Source organism: Neovison vison, chromosome 12, assembly GCF_020171115.1.
Source record: "Neovison vison isolate M4711 chromosome 12, ASM_NN_V1, whole genome shotgun sequence".
Lineage (NCBI taxonomy): Eukaryota > Metazoa > Chordata > Mammalia > Carnivora > Mustelidae > Neogale > Neogale vison.
In genome coordinates, this window is record NC_058102.1 from 120,133,824 (window position 1) to 120,151,297 (window position 17,474).

The 17,474-nt window shown below is 48.9% G+C and overlaps 1 protein-coding gene across 1 annotated transcript in view; it reads left to right on the forward strand.

The window, feature by feature from the left end:
- The window catches only part of CAMK1D (calcium/calmodulin dependent protein kinase ID), a 429,737-nt gene extending 414,254 nt beyond the window's left edge, over positions 1-15,483 (forward strand). Inside the window, exons 7-11 of the mRNA XM_044229189.1 lie at positions 2,167-2,279; positions 3,831-3,909; positions 12,076-12,163; positions 13,122-13,239; positions 14,746-15,483. Coding sequence (XP_044085124.1) covers positions 2,167-2,279; positions 3,831-3,909; positions 12,076-12,163; positions 13,122-13,239; positions 14,746-14,864 — 517 coding nt within the window. The 3' untranslated portion in view covers positions 14,865-15,483. The remainder of the gene's footprint in view (positions 1-2,166; positions 2,280-3,830; positions 3,910-12,075; positions 12,164-13,121; positions 13,240-14,745) is intronic.
- The last annotated feature ends 1,991 nt before the right edge of the window (positions 15,484-17,474 follow it).

The window sequence follows — 17,474 nt, forward strand, 5'->3', positions numbered from 1 at the left end:
TTGGCTAGTTGAGTTGTTGTTCTGAACCACAGACTTTTAGATCTAGAACAGTTGAGAGTGGCTTTATCACCTTTGGGTATACTTGGTGAGATCATTTGTACATTATTTAAATGGTTTGATATGTAAAATAAGAACATAGAGTTTCCACTTGATAAATAGCTCAAAGTTGTTTGTTTTCCTACTAAAGGAATAGCCTGTCCAGGGAGCTCTGTGAAATTTCTAGATCCCGGGAAGATTCTGCGTCTTTTAATTGCCTTTCTCTTCTTTTCCAATCCTCATTTTAAAATCCTCTTTCCTAACGTTAACTTAATCTCCAGGCTAGATCCATGTCCTTTTCTCCTGTCCTCCATGTAGCCACATAAACAGTATCCTATCCCCCTTCCAGCAGAGCTGAAAAACCAGAAGAAATTGGGATATACATTAAGGAAATTGGCACAGGAAGAATACATCTTTCTTGGAATTTCCTTAAAGATTTTTTTCCCCTTGAAAAGAAAGCCAAACTATAAAATAAAACACATTCAGTTGTTAATAAACAAAAACCTCACATATCTAAAATTTAGTTATTTTCCAAGACGAACTAACATTTTGCTCTGTCTGCTTTTCCTAATATGCACATTTCATTGAGCCCAAATCCTCATTATGGGAAACATTTACATATCCATCTCCTGGCTCCAAGGTTTCCTGGGCAGTAAAATGTGCCCTCAGTGGTTTCAGAAGCACTGGGCTCATATTCATCTTGCCAAAAGCAGCAAATCTTTAAAAAATGAAATTTTCCAGGCACTTAGCCCCTAAACCAACCTTGTGGGAATAGATGATTTTGAATCTTATCGGCCCGCACAATGTCTCATAACCTTTAAAAATGTCATCAACCTTCTCCCTGGACAGCATGACCGGTGACGCCAAGTGTCACAGCAGGAGCAGCTGAAGAATGAATGTGCCAAGTCTGCGTTTTGAACCTTTATTGGGTTTCCTATTTGCCAGCCGCCTCATCCTTCACAGGCCTGTGGATTCCCGTTCATGCATTCTCATTCGACACGTCTCTAGGCTGGAGCTGTGTTTTGAACAAAGTTTGGTGCTCTGGGGATATTCAGAGCTCTTTTGGGGACAGAATTCCCATGGTGGGGCTGCCCTCTGGGCTACTGTGGGCCCAGAACCATGTTCCACATGATGCAGCTTTGCACCGGGTCTTGCAGAAAAATGCAGGCTTGCCTCTGCTCTGCCCGTCTCTTAGAGCTACAGCCTAAATCTTACCCCTTCTCGGATGCCCTGCCCCACAGGGCCCTCAGCATGTACTAGATCCCTCCCAAGGTTTCATAGCCATGCAAACAAACTGAAAGAGGGGATCATAGAGCCACAGTGTGTTCAAGCCAGAAAGAATATTAGCAATTTCCTAGTGTGGCCTCCTCGTTCAAATGAGGAAATCTTGGTCTGGAACATGTACCAGTGACCTACAATGGGTACAGGTGACATCAGAGCAGAAAGCAGAAATGAAGTAAGAACCCAGAGTCTTGTGGAATAAATTGTATTGGGGCCATTTAAGGAAAATATCTCCTCCCGTTATGTTGGTCAGATGGTTGTCCATACCCCTAGAACTCCATGTTACTTTCTCCAGCATCGCAATACAATCTTCCAAAAGTTGACCTTGAAAGTGTTCACTGGCAAAGGGGTGATAGTATTATGATGCGTGTTCTGCTTTTATATTTATTGTATATTAATGGCCCAAATTGTAACCGTCCTAACACCCAATTTAGGCATGGTTGGTTGATAATGTGTATTTTAGGGCAACTTGTAGCAACTTTGGTTACCAACCCATCCACTATTGGGGACAACATTACAGACGATAAGGTCAGTAGTTTGTACACACAGAAGGTGTAGGGGTCGGTTTGGGAGTGTATGGGATCTGATCAATAACGTGGAAAGAAAGGTGGGCTTGGGTTTGTGTTTGCTTTAGGTCATCTCCTTTTTGTGATTTGTCTAACGACAGCTTTAGTTCTATGCCATCTCTGCCCCTAGGAGGCGTGATTTCTTTGCTCAGGTTGTATTTGCAACACACACAGTGCAGTTTTCTTCACTTGGTGAAGACAGCTCTTCCCTTCCAGGTCGAATGTCCAGTGAGCACAGCAGATAGACAGCCATTACAGATCCTCACACTGTCTTGTCTTCCAGGCTCTGTGGCTACCCTCCTTTTTATGATGAAAATGATTCCAAGCTCTTCGAACAGATCCTCAAGGCAGAATATGAGTTCGACTCCCCCTACTGGGATGACATCTCCGACTCTGGTAGGTCTCTCGGCTCCCCAGGGGCGGGACCCTCATATCCAGACCTCTTGACCTTGACTGACCTGGGGGTTTCAGGCTGGTCCTGAGGCTCCCAAGGAAGTTCCTTGAGCTATGTACTTGGACTTGACTTGCAAAGCGGAAGGCAGGTGTGGGACATCTGACCAGAGCTACGCTGAGGGACGGGACTGACCCCTCCACTATTCTTAGCCATACCCCGATCTGGGGGCTCCAGGACTGAAACAATGTTGGCTAACATTTATTGAGTTCTTACTGTGTGCCGACCACCATAAGGTCTGCACACATGCTAATTCACTCAGTCCTCAGGACAACCTATCAGATGGCTATTACTATTATCGCTATTGGACAGGTAAGGAAACTGAGGCCCCCTCAGTGTCAATATACCTTGACAGAAGCCACACAGCTAGTAAGTGGCCAAGCTGGGATTTGAACCCAGCCCCTCACTCCAGCACCCACGTCTCAATCACTTTCTGTGCCACATTGAAACGTCCCCAGAAACATTCACCATTTCCTCCTCAGGGATAAAGGTCAAAACCAAGGCTCAGGTAGACTGACAAGTCCTCGAGCCTCAAGATCTGGATGTTAACAACAGTCCTCCCTACCAGAGAGGATCAAATAAAATAATAAACGAGGCAGAGTCCTGCCCCTCCCGGTGAGCTGTTTAAATACTGCATTTTGTTATCTGTTATTTTCTCCTCACTGGAGACAACTTGCTTTATTCCTCAGTCTTCCAGAACCTGAGACCTGAGTACAGTTGTCCAAGCCTTGCAGGGAAAAGTGGCATGGGGAATATTTTATTTCCTAGCTCAGGAGGACACCGCCTTCTCCTCTAAGAGTCCAGTCCTGTGGGCAGAGAGCTGCTGGGCACTGTGAAGCCATGGGTCTCTGGCCTGGCACACAGGTGTCGGCCTCTGGTTCTGTGACCCAGTTGCTCATGTTCTCAGGATCCCGCTTCCGGGTCTTACCCCGTCTGGGCCTCCTAGTGCTCCCCCCTCACGCTGGGGCATATCTTGTTGCATCTTGACTTCCCACTCATCACAGGTGGCTGAGTGGGCTGTGGGGGGCTTCTCAAGGCTGTGTCTCCACAGAACCTGCCCAGGACCTGGTGGCCTTAGCAGAAGTTAAGGGGATTTTGGTGACTCAGCGGTGTCTAACACGCAGAGAGGACATCAACAAAGCAGCTTCTTAAGGCAGCCGTGAGCTCAACGAGAGGCACATGGTGACAAAGATGTTTGATCTCTGAACCAAAGATGTCACTAACTGCCAAGGGAAGGGCATTGAGCTGGGCAGCCAGGGTCCCAGGCCTGGCATGACTTCCTCCCCATTCACTGTCCCCTCTCATGGTGCCAAGTCTCAACTTCCCTTTCTCCCAAATGCCAGTTCCCACCCACCTTTTGTGTTCAAAGTAACATAGGGTCAGTGGTGAGGCTGGGCTGTTTTTCATGCTCCATGCCCTTTTCCAAAGACCCAGCAGCATCCAATTGTCACACGTCCAGCCGTACCCTGATTCCCCTGTGCTTTCTTTCTAAACAGCAAAAGACTTCATCCGGAACCTGATGGAGAAAGATCCAAATAAAAGATACACTTGTGAGCAAGCCGCTCGGCACCCATGGTAAGAAAAGTCACCCATGGGGACGAGCGCACTGACACCTTCGCGGATTGAACCCCCCTCAGCTGTTTGTAACTGGGGGAGGACTGTATCTCATTCTGACCACTGGCTTTCATCCCGTCCCCAAGGCTACACTTGAACTCTTCCCTTCCCTCGGGACACAGCCTCCTGAATGCACAGATGACAAGTTCAGTGTGCAAAAGATAGCTGTAGGCTTTTCATTCTACAGGAAGTATGTTGGGATCATATTTATTGAAGGTAATTCTCCAGGGAGCCATGAAGATGGGAGTTTAGTCCTTGAGCTTACCGTTCAATAAGTAAGTGAATTGAGGCTATATATTCTTTTCCTTTTAAAATGCTTTTGGGGACACCTGGGTGGCTCAGTCAATTAAGCATCTGACTCTTTTTTTTTTTTAAAGATTTTTATTTATTTGACAGACAGAGATCACAAGTAGGCAGAGAGGCAGGCAGAGAGAGAGAGAGGAAGGGAAGCAGGCTCCCTGGTGAGCAGAGAGCCCGATGCGGGACTCGATTCCAGGACCCTGGGATCATGACCTGAGCTGAAGGCAGAGGCTTTAACCCACTGAGCCACCCAGGCGCCCCAAGCATCTGACTCTTAATCTTGGTTCAGGTTGTGATTTCAGAGTCAATGAATTCAAGTCCCAAGTTGGGCTCCAGCCTACCTAAAAAAAAGAGAGAGAGAGAAAAAAAAGAAAGAAAATTTTATTCAAGTTCATGTGTCTTCAACCCCAGAGGCATTCCCTGATAGTTCGTGACACTCTATACTACATTTTCAGCAGTGTCCTTGAAGCCCCCTTGTTTTGAGCCATTTACTAAGTCTGAACCCAACTGTGCCAACCAGGCGCCCCCAATTTTCTTATCTTTAAAATGAGAACAAGGATACCTACTTTACAGAGCTAATGTAAGATATCATGGAGATCATGCCTGTTAAGGGTTTAGCACAGGGTCTGGGACATAGGAAATGCTTCATTAGGCTCGCATTAAACCACCAGGATCATCCATTTGGAAACAAAGACCAGGAACCATAGAACATGTGGTATGATGGCAACAAACAGCCTTTGACTGAAGGAGAAATGCCCCTAAAAAGAGCTCTGGGAAACTGCCCCATGTTTGTTCCACCACCACCTGTAGCATTTCCTCCCGAGCGTCACATGCTGGTTGGTCTTCCAAAGGGCACCTACTCAGGGGAGTGCCATGAGCTGGTTTCATTGAAGTCCCCAACTTCATGATTTTTTTGACTTTACCATGGTCCCAAAATTATACCCATTCAGTAGCAACTGTACTTCCGGTTTTAAATTGTGACCTTGTCTTGGGCTAGCTGCACCAGGGATGATCTTCTCGTGAGGTCGGGTGCTGGCAGCCACAGTGCCCATCAGCCATGCAATCACTACGTGTTGACATCCAATTGCTGACACCCATTCTGTCCCCATACAGCCCTTCTGTTCTTCACCTTCAGTGCTGTATTTAGAAAATTCCAGGAGCTACTCAACACTTGATCATACAAGGAGCTTTGTGTTAGATGATTTTGCCCAACTGTAGGCTACCATGGGTGTTCTGAGCATGGTTAGGGTAGACGAGGCTAAGCTATGTTTGACAGGTTTGGTGTATTGAATGCATTTTCGACGTATGATAGTTTCCACTTACGATGGGTTTATTAAAGGGACGGAACTCCATTGTAAGTCGAGGAAGAGTTGTACTTTAATCTATGACCGCAGCTGTCACAGAGCACTAATTATTTTAGATTCTGTTCTAATTGTGTTAAAACATCATCTCAGGTTTTTTCTTTATAATAACCCTGTGAGGTAGGTTTTGTCTCCATTTCAGAAATAAGAAAATCGATTTAGAAAGAAAGTAACTTAGCCTGAGCCAAGACTGCAGAAGCACTACGTGATGGTGAAGCCACATTTGTTTCCGGCCAGAACTGATTCCAAAATAAATGTTCTTCAGCACCACCCTGTAAGAAGTAAAAGGAAGACAGGAATGGCTGAAGAGGAGGGAAAGATAATTCTGAATAAGGAGGCAGATTTGGTCTTATATATGTATGTATTTTAAGATTTTGTTTATTTATTTGGCAGAGGGAGACAGTGAGAGAGAGAGGGGGAACAGAAGCAGGGGGGAGCAGGAGAGGGAGAAACAGGCTTTCTGCTGAGCAGGGAGCCTGAGGTGGGGCTCGATCCCTGGACTCAGATTGTGACCTGAGCCGAAGGCACTTGCTTAGCAACTGAGTCACCCAGGCGCCCAGTCATATATATTTTAAATAAATTTAAAATAAATGATACTTTATTTTGTAACAAGTTACATTGGACAATAGGTCAAAGTATGTGATGATAAAGTTAGTGAAGCTTTTCTTACTTTACCAGCAATTGGCCTTCCGGGCTGTAGGAGACCTTGACTTCTTCCGGTTTTGTCGAGGTGTGGTTGACGCACACTGTGTAAGTTTAAGGTGTAGATGGGGATGCCCGAGTGGCTCAGTTGGTTAAGCAGCTGCCTTCGGCTCAGGTCATGATCCCAGCGTCCTGGGATCGAGTCCCACATCGGGCTCCTTGCTCAGCAGGGAGCCTGCTTCTCCCTCTGCCTCTGCCTGCCATTCTGTCTGCCTGTGCTCACTCTCTCTGACAAATAAATAAAATCTTAAAAAAAAAAAAAAAGGTGTAGAGCTACATGACTTCACCTGTGTATATATTGCAAAATGATTCCTGCAGGAAGTATAATTAACATCCACCCCCTTCTGTAGGTAGTGGAAACTGTTGTTTCCTTGGGGTGGGCCTTTAAGGATTTACTCTGCAGCAGCTTCCCGATATATGTTAGAGCAGTGTGGACTGTCCTGTTGGACTTTATGTCCCAGCACGTATTTATCATCTATGAGACTAAAAGTATGAGGCTGTGGGGGTGATCTAACAGAGGAGGAAAGTGACCTCTAAGGAAGGGAAACAACTTACTTTCTTGGACGTGTTCACGGATCCAGCCTCGCTCTGTGGGAGGCAGGAAGCATGCCGGCTAAAGCCTAGTCTCTGCTTCACCAAACATTTTTGAAAAACCAAAGAAGGGGGGGTCATTTCCCTGAGGGGCCTGGCAGAGGACTTCCCAGAGGGGGTGAGCCCCACGCTGTGAGGCCGTCACCAGGCTGTCAGGGGGAGGAGAGGCATTCTTGGCAGGGCGAGCAGCCTGGGCCACGATCAGGGCCTAAACCGCGTCTCTATCCTGGAGCCACAGCACTCAGTATTGCTGGGGGCAGGGGAGTGGACACAGGAGCAAGGCAGGAGGGGACTGGAAAGGAAGGCACGACAAGCAGATTCTGGCGCAAGCTCGGGGTAGTGCAAGCTTTGAGTCTGGTTCCCTGCTTCACCCTTTGTTACTGTGTGGGTGACCTCCTGAGCCCTGGGGCCTCTGTGCCGAACTGAGATCATAAATAATGGCAGTCTTTATCCTTATAGGGCTTTTCCAGGGATGGAATGAGACATTACATACAAATAAGAAGAGGACCCAGTACCTAATACATCTTCTCCCATCTGTACAAGTTGCCATTAATTAATTGTCATACTAAGCAATTTATACTTTTCCCTTTGGACATTGGGGGCCCCTGACAGGTTTTAAGCGGGTGATCTGATTTGCATCTCAGAAAGCTTAGCCTGCTGCAGGATGGGAGAATGGAGACAAATTGCTGGTGCTGGGCCAAGGGAGGCTGGCAGGGAGGTATAGACTGGAGGGGGGGCTGCCCAGAGATGGAGGAGGGGCCTGCCTGGAGCCATAAGGATGGGGCACATGGAGAGCACAAGGGACACGCCAGGGACAGGGGCCACAGCTTGGGGCAGGGCACTGGTGGGACAGGGGGCCCTGAGGTTATGGCCAGGGCTCCAGCTGAAAGGATGGGCCGGTCAGATGCCTCCACTGAGAGGAGCAGGAGGGAGGATCCGGAGTGAGTCTAGAGACAAGGAAAGAGGTCAGGTTGGAGACAGAGACTTCTGGGTCATTTGCCTGGGTCCCCTCGGGATTCAGTAGCTTGCAAGCTGCACAAATTGATGCCTCTTTATTCCAGAGCTGGGTTTCTGCCAGTGCTGTATCATTGCTCCCGTGCGTGTCCCAAGTTCCAGGAAGTCAAATATTAGAAAATGGTAAAAATGAAGGCATTTGACTCAAACATCATTGAAATGCGGGCGCCCCCCCGCCCTGGCCACTGTCTGTATTTCTGATATCCTTGTTTCTTTTATGTAAAAGTTCCTGGGCGAAGAGCACAGGTTCAACAGAGAGCTGGCAGAGAGTGTAGTCATGATTCCAGGGAAGGATGGCTTTCTCCACACCCCGTTCTGGAAGCTGTGTTCTTGGCACATGGATTCTATCCGGAGAACATATCTGTTCTTCTGCATTTGCTCTTCCAACTTAATCAAGGCCCCTTGGCACCAGAAGGGCCTCTGGCAGTCACAGACACCATCCCTTGGCCCCAAATACCCACTTGGGACAGGACAGGGCTCCTTTCAAAGCTGTGTGTGTGTCAAGGGCCCTCAGCCTCTCTTGCCAGATTTTTTGGTGCCTGTGTCACTTGAGGCTTTGCCTTTTCGTGGCAGTGCATGGTTAAGGAGGCTCCAGCCTGCTGGCCGCTGGCCAAGGAGGAGGGACTGGCAGGGGACCAGATGGGAACCCATCCCTCCTTTACAGGGAAGCACCTCAATGGGGTTTGTTTGTCTGCTTCAGGTTGTTCTGGACCTCCCTCTCTAGTTACATCGACATGGAAACCAAAGTGATGATTCCTAGGCATCCATGCCCCAGGCAACACTTGGCAGAGGGCCCTCCACCCCGGGGGGCACATCGTGTGTCGGCCAGGCCGGGGTGGGGGCACCTGCAGCCCTCCCCTCCATGTTCACGGAGACCCCTCCCCTCTTCTGGGCTCCAGTCCACCAAGCTGTGGTTGACCTGTAGGAAGCAGGAAGCAGCCCAGGGCTCTGGAAAACCCCTGTCTGGGGTACACACAGGCATCACCAACACTATCTTAAGCAAGTGACTAGAAAAATGTGAAATCAGAGCTGTGGAAGTACAGCAGACGAGGTATAAAGCACAAAACCCAGAAGGCAGGGAGAGATGAGTTTGATGATTTGTGTGTGGAGAAGGAGTGCCAGACAGACCTCGCGAAGGGTCATTTACGTGAATGCTATCTGCATTGTTCACACGGGGTTAAAACTGGAAACCAAAGTGTGGCTCCTGGCTGGCTCAGTCAGTAGAACGTGCAACTCTTGATCTTGTGTTGTGAGTTCAAGCCCTCTATTGGGTACAGAGATACTTAAAAATAAACTATTAAAAAAAGCTGGAAAGCAAAAGAGACATGAATGGAATGTGGGTGTCCATAGCTTTAAATGTGTGTGCGTATACAGATTTATAAGGAAATTCTCCTGGGTCGGAGGCACTGTTCAGTTCCTAGGACCATTGAGGTACAACCAGAGTCTCTTCCGATCCTGACATTCCATGCCTCCGGAGTTGTCGATGAATAACGCTGAAGGTGGTAGCACTGAGCATGGCGAGTGTCATATGTCGTCATTGTGAACCCCCTGGCTCAGGATCGGAGAAGGCATTTCCGTGATGGGGTCCATTTGAGGAAGACTGTGTGCTGTCATAGGCCAAGGTCCCCAAGGAGAGGACCTTATGGGAGCCTCTGGGCCACGTCTGCCCTGCTGGGTCTTACCAGCCGCAGCATGCCCCAAGACAAAGGGAAGTGAGCACGGAACATTCCTGAAATAATTAGAAGTTTGCATTTTCCTTACATCTCAGCCCATGCTAACCCACAGAGAAGGGAGCCTCCCTGACCCCCTCGCTGGTCTGTTTGGTTTGGAGCACGGCTCTGCCCTGCGGCGGTCCTCAGCCTGAGACACCCCGTACTCCCACCCCTTCTGCCTGCTCGTTTCCAAGAAAGCGCTGGCCACCGATAAGTTGGAATTGGCCCCCTTTTCTGAAGACATGGTTTTTTGTTTTTTTTAAAAAAGATTTTATTTATTTATTTGTGCACGCGAGAGAACGGGATTGGGGCAGGGAGGCCCAGGCACCCTGCTGGGGTGAAACAGGCACCCTGCTGAGAAGGGAGCCCGATGCGGGGCTCAATCCCAGGACCCTAGGATCCTGACTTGAGCCAAAAGCAGACACCCAACTGTCTGAGCCACCCAGGAGCCCTGAGGATGTAGCTTTCAAAAACGGGGCAGGAGGGATGCCTGGGTGGCTCAGTGGGCTAATGCATCTGCCTTCAGCTCAGGTCATGATCTCAGGGTCCTGGGATAGAGCCCCACATCAGGCTCTCTGATCAGCAGGGAGCCTGCTTCCCCCCCTCTCTCTGCCTGCCTCTCTCCTACTTGTGATCTCTCTCTCTCTCGCTCTCTGTCAAATAAATAATAAAATCTTAAAAAAAAAATAAAAACAGGGCAGGAGGAAACAGTCACATGAATTATCTAGAAGGAGAAGCTTAATAAAGATGTCCGCCGTCCCCTAACCTTGTTCCTCTTGTTTCGGATGGATTTTCCCACTATTCTGTTTCACTAGTGTGGGGTGGGGGGGCGGGCAGGAGGCAACTGGCAGTTGTTGGAAATGGAAGCCTGGTTCTCTTGAGTTCATTTCAGGGTGTCCCCTTTGCTAAGTCTTTCCAGCCCTGCTGGGAAAAAGACAGAGTCTATGCTGGGAGGGGCGGGGGTCACTCATACCTGGGAATAATTGGACTGCATTCCAGACCTAGGCCCAGCCTGGCACAGACTAAGGGTCCAATCCTGCAGCCATGTTTTCAATTCTAAAGTGAAAGGCTGGGTGGGTAGGGACATATTTTTACACTCAGGGAGGATTTCTTGTCTGTGTAAGCCCTAAGCTTATTCCCCTCATGTCCCCAAATGGCTGGACGTCACAGTGGGTGGCGTCCGGGCTGTTTTTGGGTCCAGGGCCATCTGGGTCTGGGAGATGACAGGTTTCCTCACTAACCAGCCACCTTCCAGCCAGAAAGGATGGTCAGTGTTCCTGGCATCTATATGCCCCTGAACCTCTAAAATGCAAATGATTATTTCATAGGTATCAGATGCCAAGCTAGAATTTAATAGTTGCTAAATGAAAGGGAAGATAGGGAAGGTTCTAAGCGCAGAAGTGAAATGAGAGCAAAACACAGTTTCCTCTGAAACTGGAGAGAAGGCCAGATGGTTAAATGTAGGGGAGGGACGGTGCTGAGGTTGCGAGGAATGTGTGGGGGAAGAAACGAGTGACCTCCGGGTGACCGATGAGACTGGAGATTGTTGAGCCAATCGAAGAGGGCAGGGCGGTGTGAGACCAGGGAGAGTGGCAGGAGGATGGGAGGGAAGGAGAGGTGGTAAAGCAGGAAAAGGTGGTAAAGGACTCGGGTGAGGGGGTAATTCCTAGGTAGTTTCTAAGGACAGAGGTGAAGAGCAAACCCCCCTTCTTCTCTGCTAATAGAAGGCTATACAACAAGCTAATGCCTAGTGATATCAGCGACCCAGCTGAGTGTTTAGAGAACTTTTCCAGGAAATGCAAGGGAAGAAGATTTGCCAAGCAGGGGTCAGCTGAGGCTGGGCACCCCCTCATTGAGGGCACACAAGGTGGGGGACGCCCGGTGTGGGCAAGGAGAATGTGGCTGAGCTTCTTTCTGCTGGAATGGAGCCAGAAGGATGCTTTGGCCCCAGGGTGTGAGTGGGCCCATGGAGCGGCGGGCCTGGAGAGGGTACAAAGAAGGAGCCTCAAGCAGGAAGAAGCTGGGAAGATGGCCCTGGGTAGGGATCTGGTGGTCAGACCAGGCAGGAAACTCATCAGGACCTCTGAGGGGAAGGGCTACAGGGTAGAGGGCTGATGGACAGGGAGACGAAGGGAGGAGGAGGGGAAACCAGATTCAGGTTGCCTCATGGCTTCTGCTGTTGTAGGAACTGCGGCCAAAAGGGAAGAAGTGGGAACCAGGCAGAAAGGTCCACAAATCCCCTGGAGGGTGTAGAGTCTAGAAGAGGGACAGGACTTGGAACACAGTGGTGCCTGGAAGGGCAGCAACAAGCCACCCTCTTAGGGAACCTTGGGACGGACACAGGACTGATGCTTTCCTGGGAAACCAGCATGGACCCAGGTCACAGCACCACCCCCTGCCCCCCCACCCAAGAAACACTTAAAGAAGCATCTTTGCCTTTGTTTCAGGATCGCTGGGGACACAGCCCTCAACAAAAACATCCATGAGTCTGTCAGTGCCCAGATCCGGAAGAACTTCGCAAAAAGCAAATGGAGAGTAAGTCACCTGCTTTATTCGATCCCAGTGAACCCAATAACCCCCACGAAAATTGCCCTGGGGAGCAATTATTATTTGCTGGAGCATTTATTATTTTTTTTCTTTTATATTTGTTAGTAATTATTATTTGTTGGAGCATTTATTATTTCTAAAGGTTGCTATCACCGGAGTTAGATGAAAATCCCCAGAACCTCCCCCAGAAAAATCTTGCTAATTTTAACCAATAAGGTTTAAGATTCAAAGGGGTGTTACGGTATGGGAGGGATAAGGTACATGATTTCATATCCCCCAGCAACAGTGTTGGTTCGTTACTCCGTTGCTGTTTCTTAAGACTGTAATTGCTGTTGTCTGCCTTTCCATTGCTGGAACCTTAAAGAGTTGACTTCTCTTAAAATTATATGAGAACAGGAGAGGAAACCCTATTTAGGAAAGCCTAAATCTTAGGTTCTGATCAGTGTGCGTAAATTAAGAGCTGTCTGTTCCACCCTGAAAGACTGTACAGAAATGAAATGAATTCTACTGACCTACTTCATTTGGAGGAAATGCTATTCATTAGGACATGAGCGCCAATAACAGGAAAATAAAACCTACCTTAAAACGTCATCATAGACTGTCATTTAAGATACTGTATTATAATAATAGGACTTTGATTCTAAAAGTCACTGCTCTAACATTATGGAGAGAATTGGTATACATTCATTCTAGATGTTTACTATGTCAGAAGAAGACTATTTGTTTAAATCTCCAAAATACATCTCGCAGGGCGGGGGTGGGGGACGCAATAAATTCACATAGTTTTGGAGGAAGGATCAAGATGAGCTTCCTTTCTCAAGTTTCGTGAGAATGTTCTAAGACATCTCAAATGCTCGGGGTAACAGGAGAAACGAACGGACGCAGTCTGAGTCTTTTCTAATTAGCCGGACTCTTTTGTCTGCTTTTTCCCTTTCTTAAATTTCAGCAAGCATTCAATGCCACGGCCGTCGTGAGGCATATGAGGAAGCTTCATCTTGGCAGCAGCCTGGACAGTTCAAACGCAGGTGTTTCCAGCAGCCTCAGCTTGGCCAGCCAAAAAGATTGTGCGTATGCCCCAAAGACGGAACTTTCCAACCAGCATGTGGACCCCTCTGGGGTTGGGGGGGGAGGGACTGGCGTCCGTGAACACCTGGTGTTTGATACCTCATCTCCTTGAATGTCCCCAACAACCCTGGGACCTTATTTAATTTAGAAGATTATTTTCTACATGTCCCATTGTTGGATGTTCACGCAACAGTGGGGTATCGCTATTCCCAGTTTGAGGTGATAAATCCGTGGCTCAAGTCCCACATGGCTGTGGCTGTGTGGATGAAAGTCCGGACACTGTCCCATCTGTCTCCTTCCCGTGAGGTTTGCTTGTCATCGTGTGCCATTCTTAGGGGTTGAGGAAGGGACAGCGGAGACTCATGACAGCCTGATGTCATTGGTTTTTAGTATCTGTTTTTTGATGAGGATGATGATATTTGGAGCTGAAGTTTATGCTGTGCATTGGCCTTGCAGTCTGAGTCATAATAAGAATATTGCACTGTCCTTCACCTTTGCATGGACGGTCACATCGCTGGGGACATGCTTGCAATTGTCTGTTTCTCTCTCCCTGTCCCCACCACTCTCTGGTGTATTTATCTTAATTCAATAGTAGGCCATCCCAGTGGCTCCTGACCGCTTCAGAGCAGTTGCCTTGATGGTGCCCATTGGCCTTCTTCTCCTTGATCATGAAGCCCTTCCATTTGGTCTCACTCTGGGCATCATGTTTCTACCTCATTACCCTCAGAAAAGCATTCCCTCCGCCTATAATAGTCTTTCCATCTTATCTGGTAATGTGAGCCCTTAAATTTCCCCCAGAAATCTCCATCAGCATCCCTTGTCCCAACCACACACTGTGGTAGACCCACAGATAATGAATCTCCCTCTTTTGGAGCCTGTGAAGGTCACAGACAAACGCACTGCTGGGAGCTGAGCTGCAGGGGAGCAATCCGACATCAGGATTGTCTGATGCCGACATATGCACTTGGTGGAGCTTGGTGGTACGGCCTGGGAGGTATTTTTCTAGGGCAGGGCTGCTGGTATATGAGGAAGAGATGACATCCCATGACGATCTCTCTGGGTCACAGATACATCTTAGCCAGGAGTAGAGACCACCCACAAACAGGGTGGATGGGGGATCACAGTCTTTCTTTATTTTTCACATCTCTACTCACGGAGCTGTGGTGACAACAGTTCTTATAATGACAGCACGTGCTCAACACCTAGCCTGCAGCCTAGTACATAGTAAGTGCTCCCTCAGTAAGCAGCACCGATCTTAGGAGGATGCTCAACCGTGTGGTCTTCAACTACAAAACACTTACAATCATGATGATGAGAATGGGAGGGAAGAGTTGGGCCCAAGAAGAAAGCATTTTAAGGACCCATTGCCAGAGTTTGCCTACAGGTAGGTAAAAATTTAGTCAAGTGTGTAAAAAGTTGGCCCCCACCCCAAACCCTGCTATGGGAAAGGAGAGCGAGTATTTTCTTCTGAGCTTTGACCCCCTGTGTCCACTGTCCCCCTGCAGGTCTGGCACCGTCCACACTCTGTAGTCTCGTTTCTTCTTCATCGGGGGTCCCTGGAGTGGGGGCGGAGCGGAGACCGAGGCCCACCACTGTGACCACAGTGCACTCCGGAAGCAAGTGACTGGCTCTGGAGGCGGGGCCCTGGGGGGCGGGGCCAGAGAAGGGGGCCTCTGGCGCCCCCAGCCCCTCCAGAGCGATCCCACCTTGCATGGTGCGCCTTCCTGCACAGGACTGGAAGACAGAAGTTTTTTATGGCCATATTTTATACTGCAATTCTGAAGCGTTCATTTCTCACAAACTGTACTGACTCAAAGGGAGCTGACGTCACAGGATCTGGTGCTGTACATAAGAATCTTGCAGAAGCTCTGACGAAACGGACCTCCCGCGTCCTCTCCCCCAAGCCCCGTCGTTTCCGCTTTTCTCGGTATGGGTAACCGTCTCTGTTGTATTTTTTTCTTTCATGACCAAAAAAAAAAAAGGAAAAAAAAAAAAAGGTTTCAACTGGATTATTTAAGTATCGGTAAATATTGCACATTTAGGGTTTTATTTTTTACCTTTTATGAAATGCTCCCTTCTGATCTATACTTCTGAGTCCCAGGACCTGTATCTTTTGCTTGTCCGTGGTAGAGTTTTATGTTAACCTTCAAGAGATGTTTTTTGTTGTTTCCCCCACCCCCTCCAAGGGGAATGTAAAGGTCTTTTTTAAAATTCTAGTAAGAGGATCAAGAATCTCTCTCCAAGGTGAAGAGTGCACTTTACTTCTATTTCTCCTCTCTCCCCCCTTCCCTGGAGGGGCAGCTCTCTGAGAAGACAACTCTGCAGATCCTCGGGGTGTCGTTTCCAGGGACGCCTTGGGCAGGGGTAAGGGGGGATGGAATCTGCAGAAAACCTTTTCCAGCACCCCCCCCCTCCAGCCTACCTGGGGCCGTCCGGAGACCCCAGGGGCCTTCACTGTCAGCAGTCAGAAATAAAGAAGCCTGTTCTCCTCCCAAGACTAAAGCTACACCTCAGAGGCTCCGCGCGCTGTGAAGGAGATGCCCAGCAAAGACGAAGCGCCTCCCTCCCACAAGGAACCAGTGGCCATTTTGTCCAATGGGAACTCCCCGCCCGGCTCCCATTTCTCTCGAGGGTAACACAGAAAGCTCCGCTCTCAGCTATGCAGTTTTCGAGTTAATCTCTGTTTTTTAAAAACGCATTTCTAATCTTAACACTTCAAATGGCCTCCGACTCCTAGAAGTCTTTTCTGCAGATTTTTACCCGGTCCTTCTGTGAATGTTCCCCGGGTGAGCAGAGAGGGAAGTGGCTTTGGAAAGGAGTCCGTGGACCTGGAGGGTGGTAAGGAGAGGTGGCCTGCCATGCAGGGGACACTGGCCGCCACAGGGATGGCCAGAGACGGCGTCCACCAGGCCCAGCCGGCGCTGGAAGCCTTCCCTCTGACCAGGGCAAGCTGAAAAACCAAAGACCTGTGATGGCGGGGTCATCAAAGGGCCCAGGCTGCCTGGGCCTGAAGAGTTTCTTGGGATGTAGGACTTTCATTACCAAACCGGGCAGTGTCCCGGGCAAACTGGCCCCATGTGGTGTGTAGGTGTGTGGAATGGAGTGCAGCGTGGGACTCAGGCAAACCCTTCTCCAGGGGGCTTCCGAGTCACTCTTCTGCAGAGGCCTGCTGCCCTTGGCCCTCCTGCCCACGCGACACCGTGAGTCTGCATTTCTCGCCGTCAGCCTCAAGCCTGCTGCATGTCCCTGGAGAACTGCCCAATGGCCCAACAGCTTTACTGGCAGAAGAAAATGGCATGAGGATTAGAAAGAGTATCTGAGAAAATGGGTTTTCTCTCCAGGGGCTTTACTAGGGTGTGGCTTAGGAACAAGCATTGGGAAGCATTCGTGTTGCCACAGTGTCAGAAAACAAGTAATCTGAAGTTACGGGAGGGTGATCGTTTGGCCAGATGTGGTCCCTGTAATGTGTACCTGAGTGGTTGTCGGTCCTTTGGCCTGTGTGCTCCATGCAATCCATAGCACTTGGAGAGCAACTTTTGAAGCCACATTCTCTGATGGATGAGTCCGTTATTTCCTAGAGCTGATATGCAGGTGCCTGTTCTGTTCTCTTAGTTTGAAGGTATGTCTTACCTGACAAGTGCAGAGGAGGTGAAAGGTGGGGTCTGTCGCAAGGGTCCCCTCTGTGGTTTGGGCCAGCCTCTGGCCATGCTTGGCCTGTAACACTTCAGGTCTCCAAAACATACTGCGAGGGAACAGCAACTGCTTTCAGCCCCCAAAGTGAACTCCGTTGAACTTGACACAGGCAAATCAAGACCGTTTCAACACCGCCAGACTCGGGTCATTTCCTGTTGTTTAGGAAAAGGAGAAAAAGAAATAACACATGGAAGAACTTTTGCTCTTTGGGAGAGCCTCTGTGGCAGGAGAAAGGTTCTCTTTCCAACCACACTGGGTATTATTTATGCTTTATCATCGTATCACACAGCAAGAGAACTCAGAATGTATCTTTGGTGAAGACCTGCTGAGCCAGGCAGCTGAGTCCCAGGCTACTCGCCAATGTCCGATCCCACCCGTAGGAGCTAAGCATCTCCTACGTGCCCCAGGCTTCCGCTCCCCATGGAAGCCAGTGTGTGGCCCAGGCTCAGGGATGGCCACTGGCCCCATTGTGGGTTCCTTTCAACCCCAAGCTCCCAACCAGTCTCCTAAGCTTCTCAGAGCAAGTAGATAATTTTTCCTA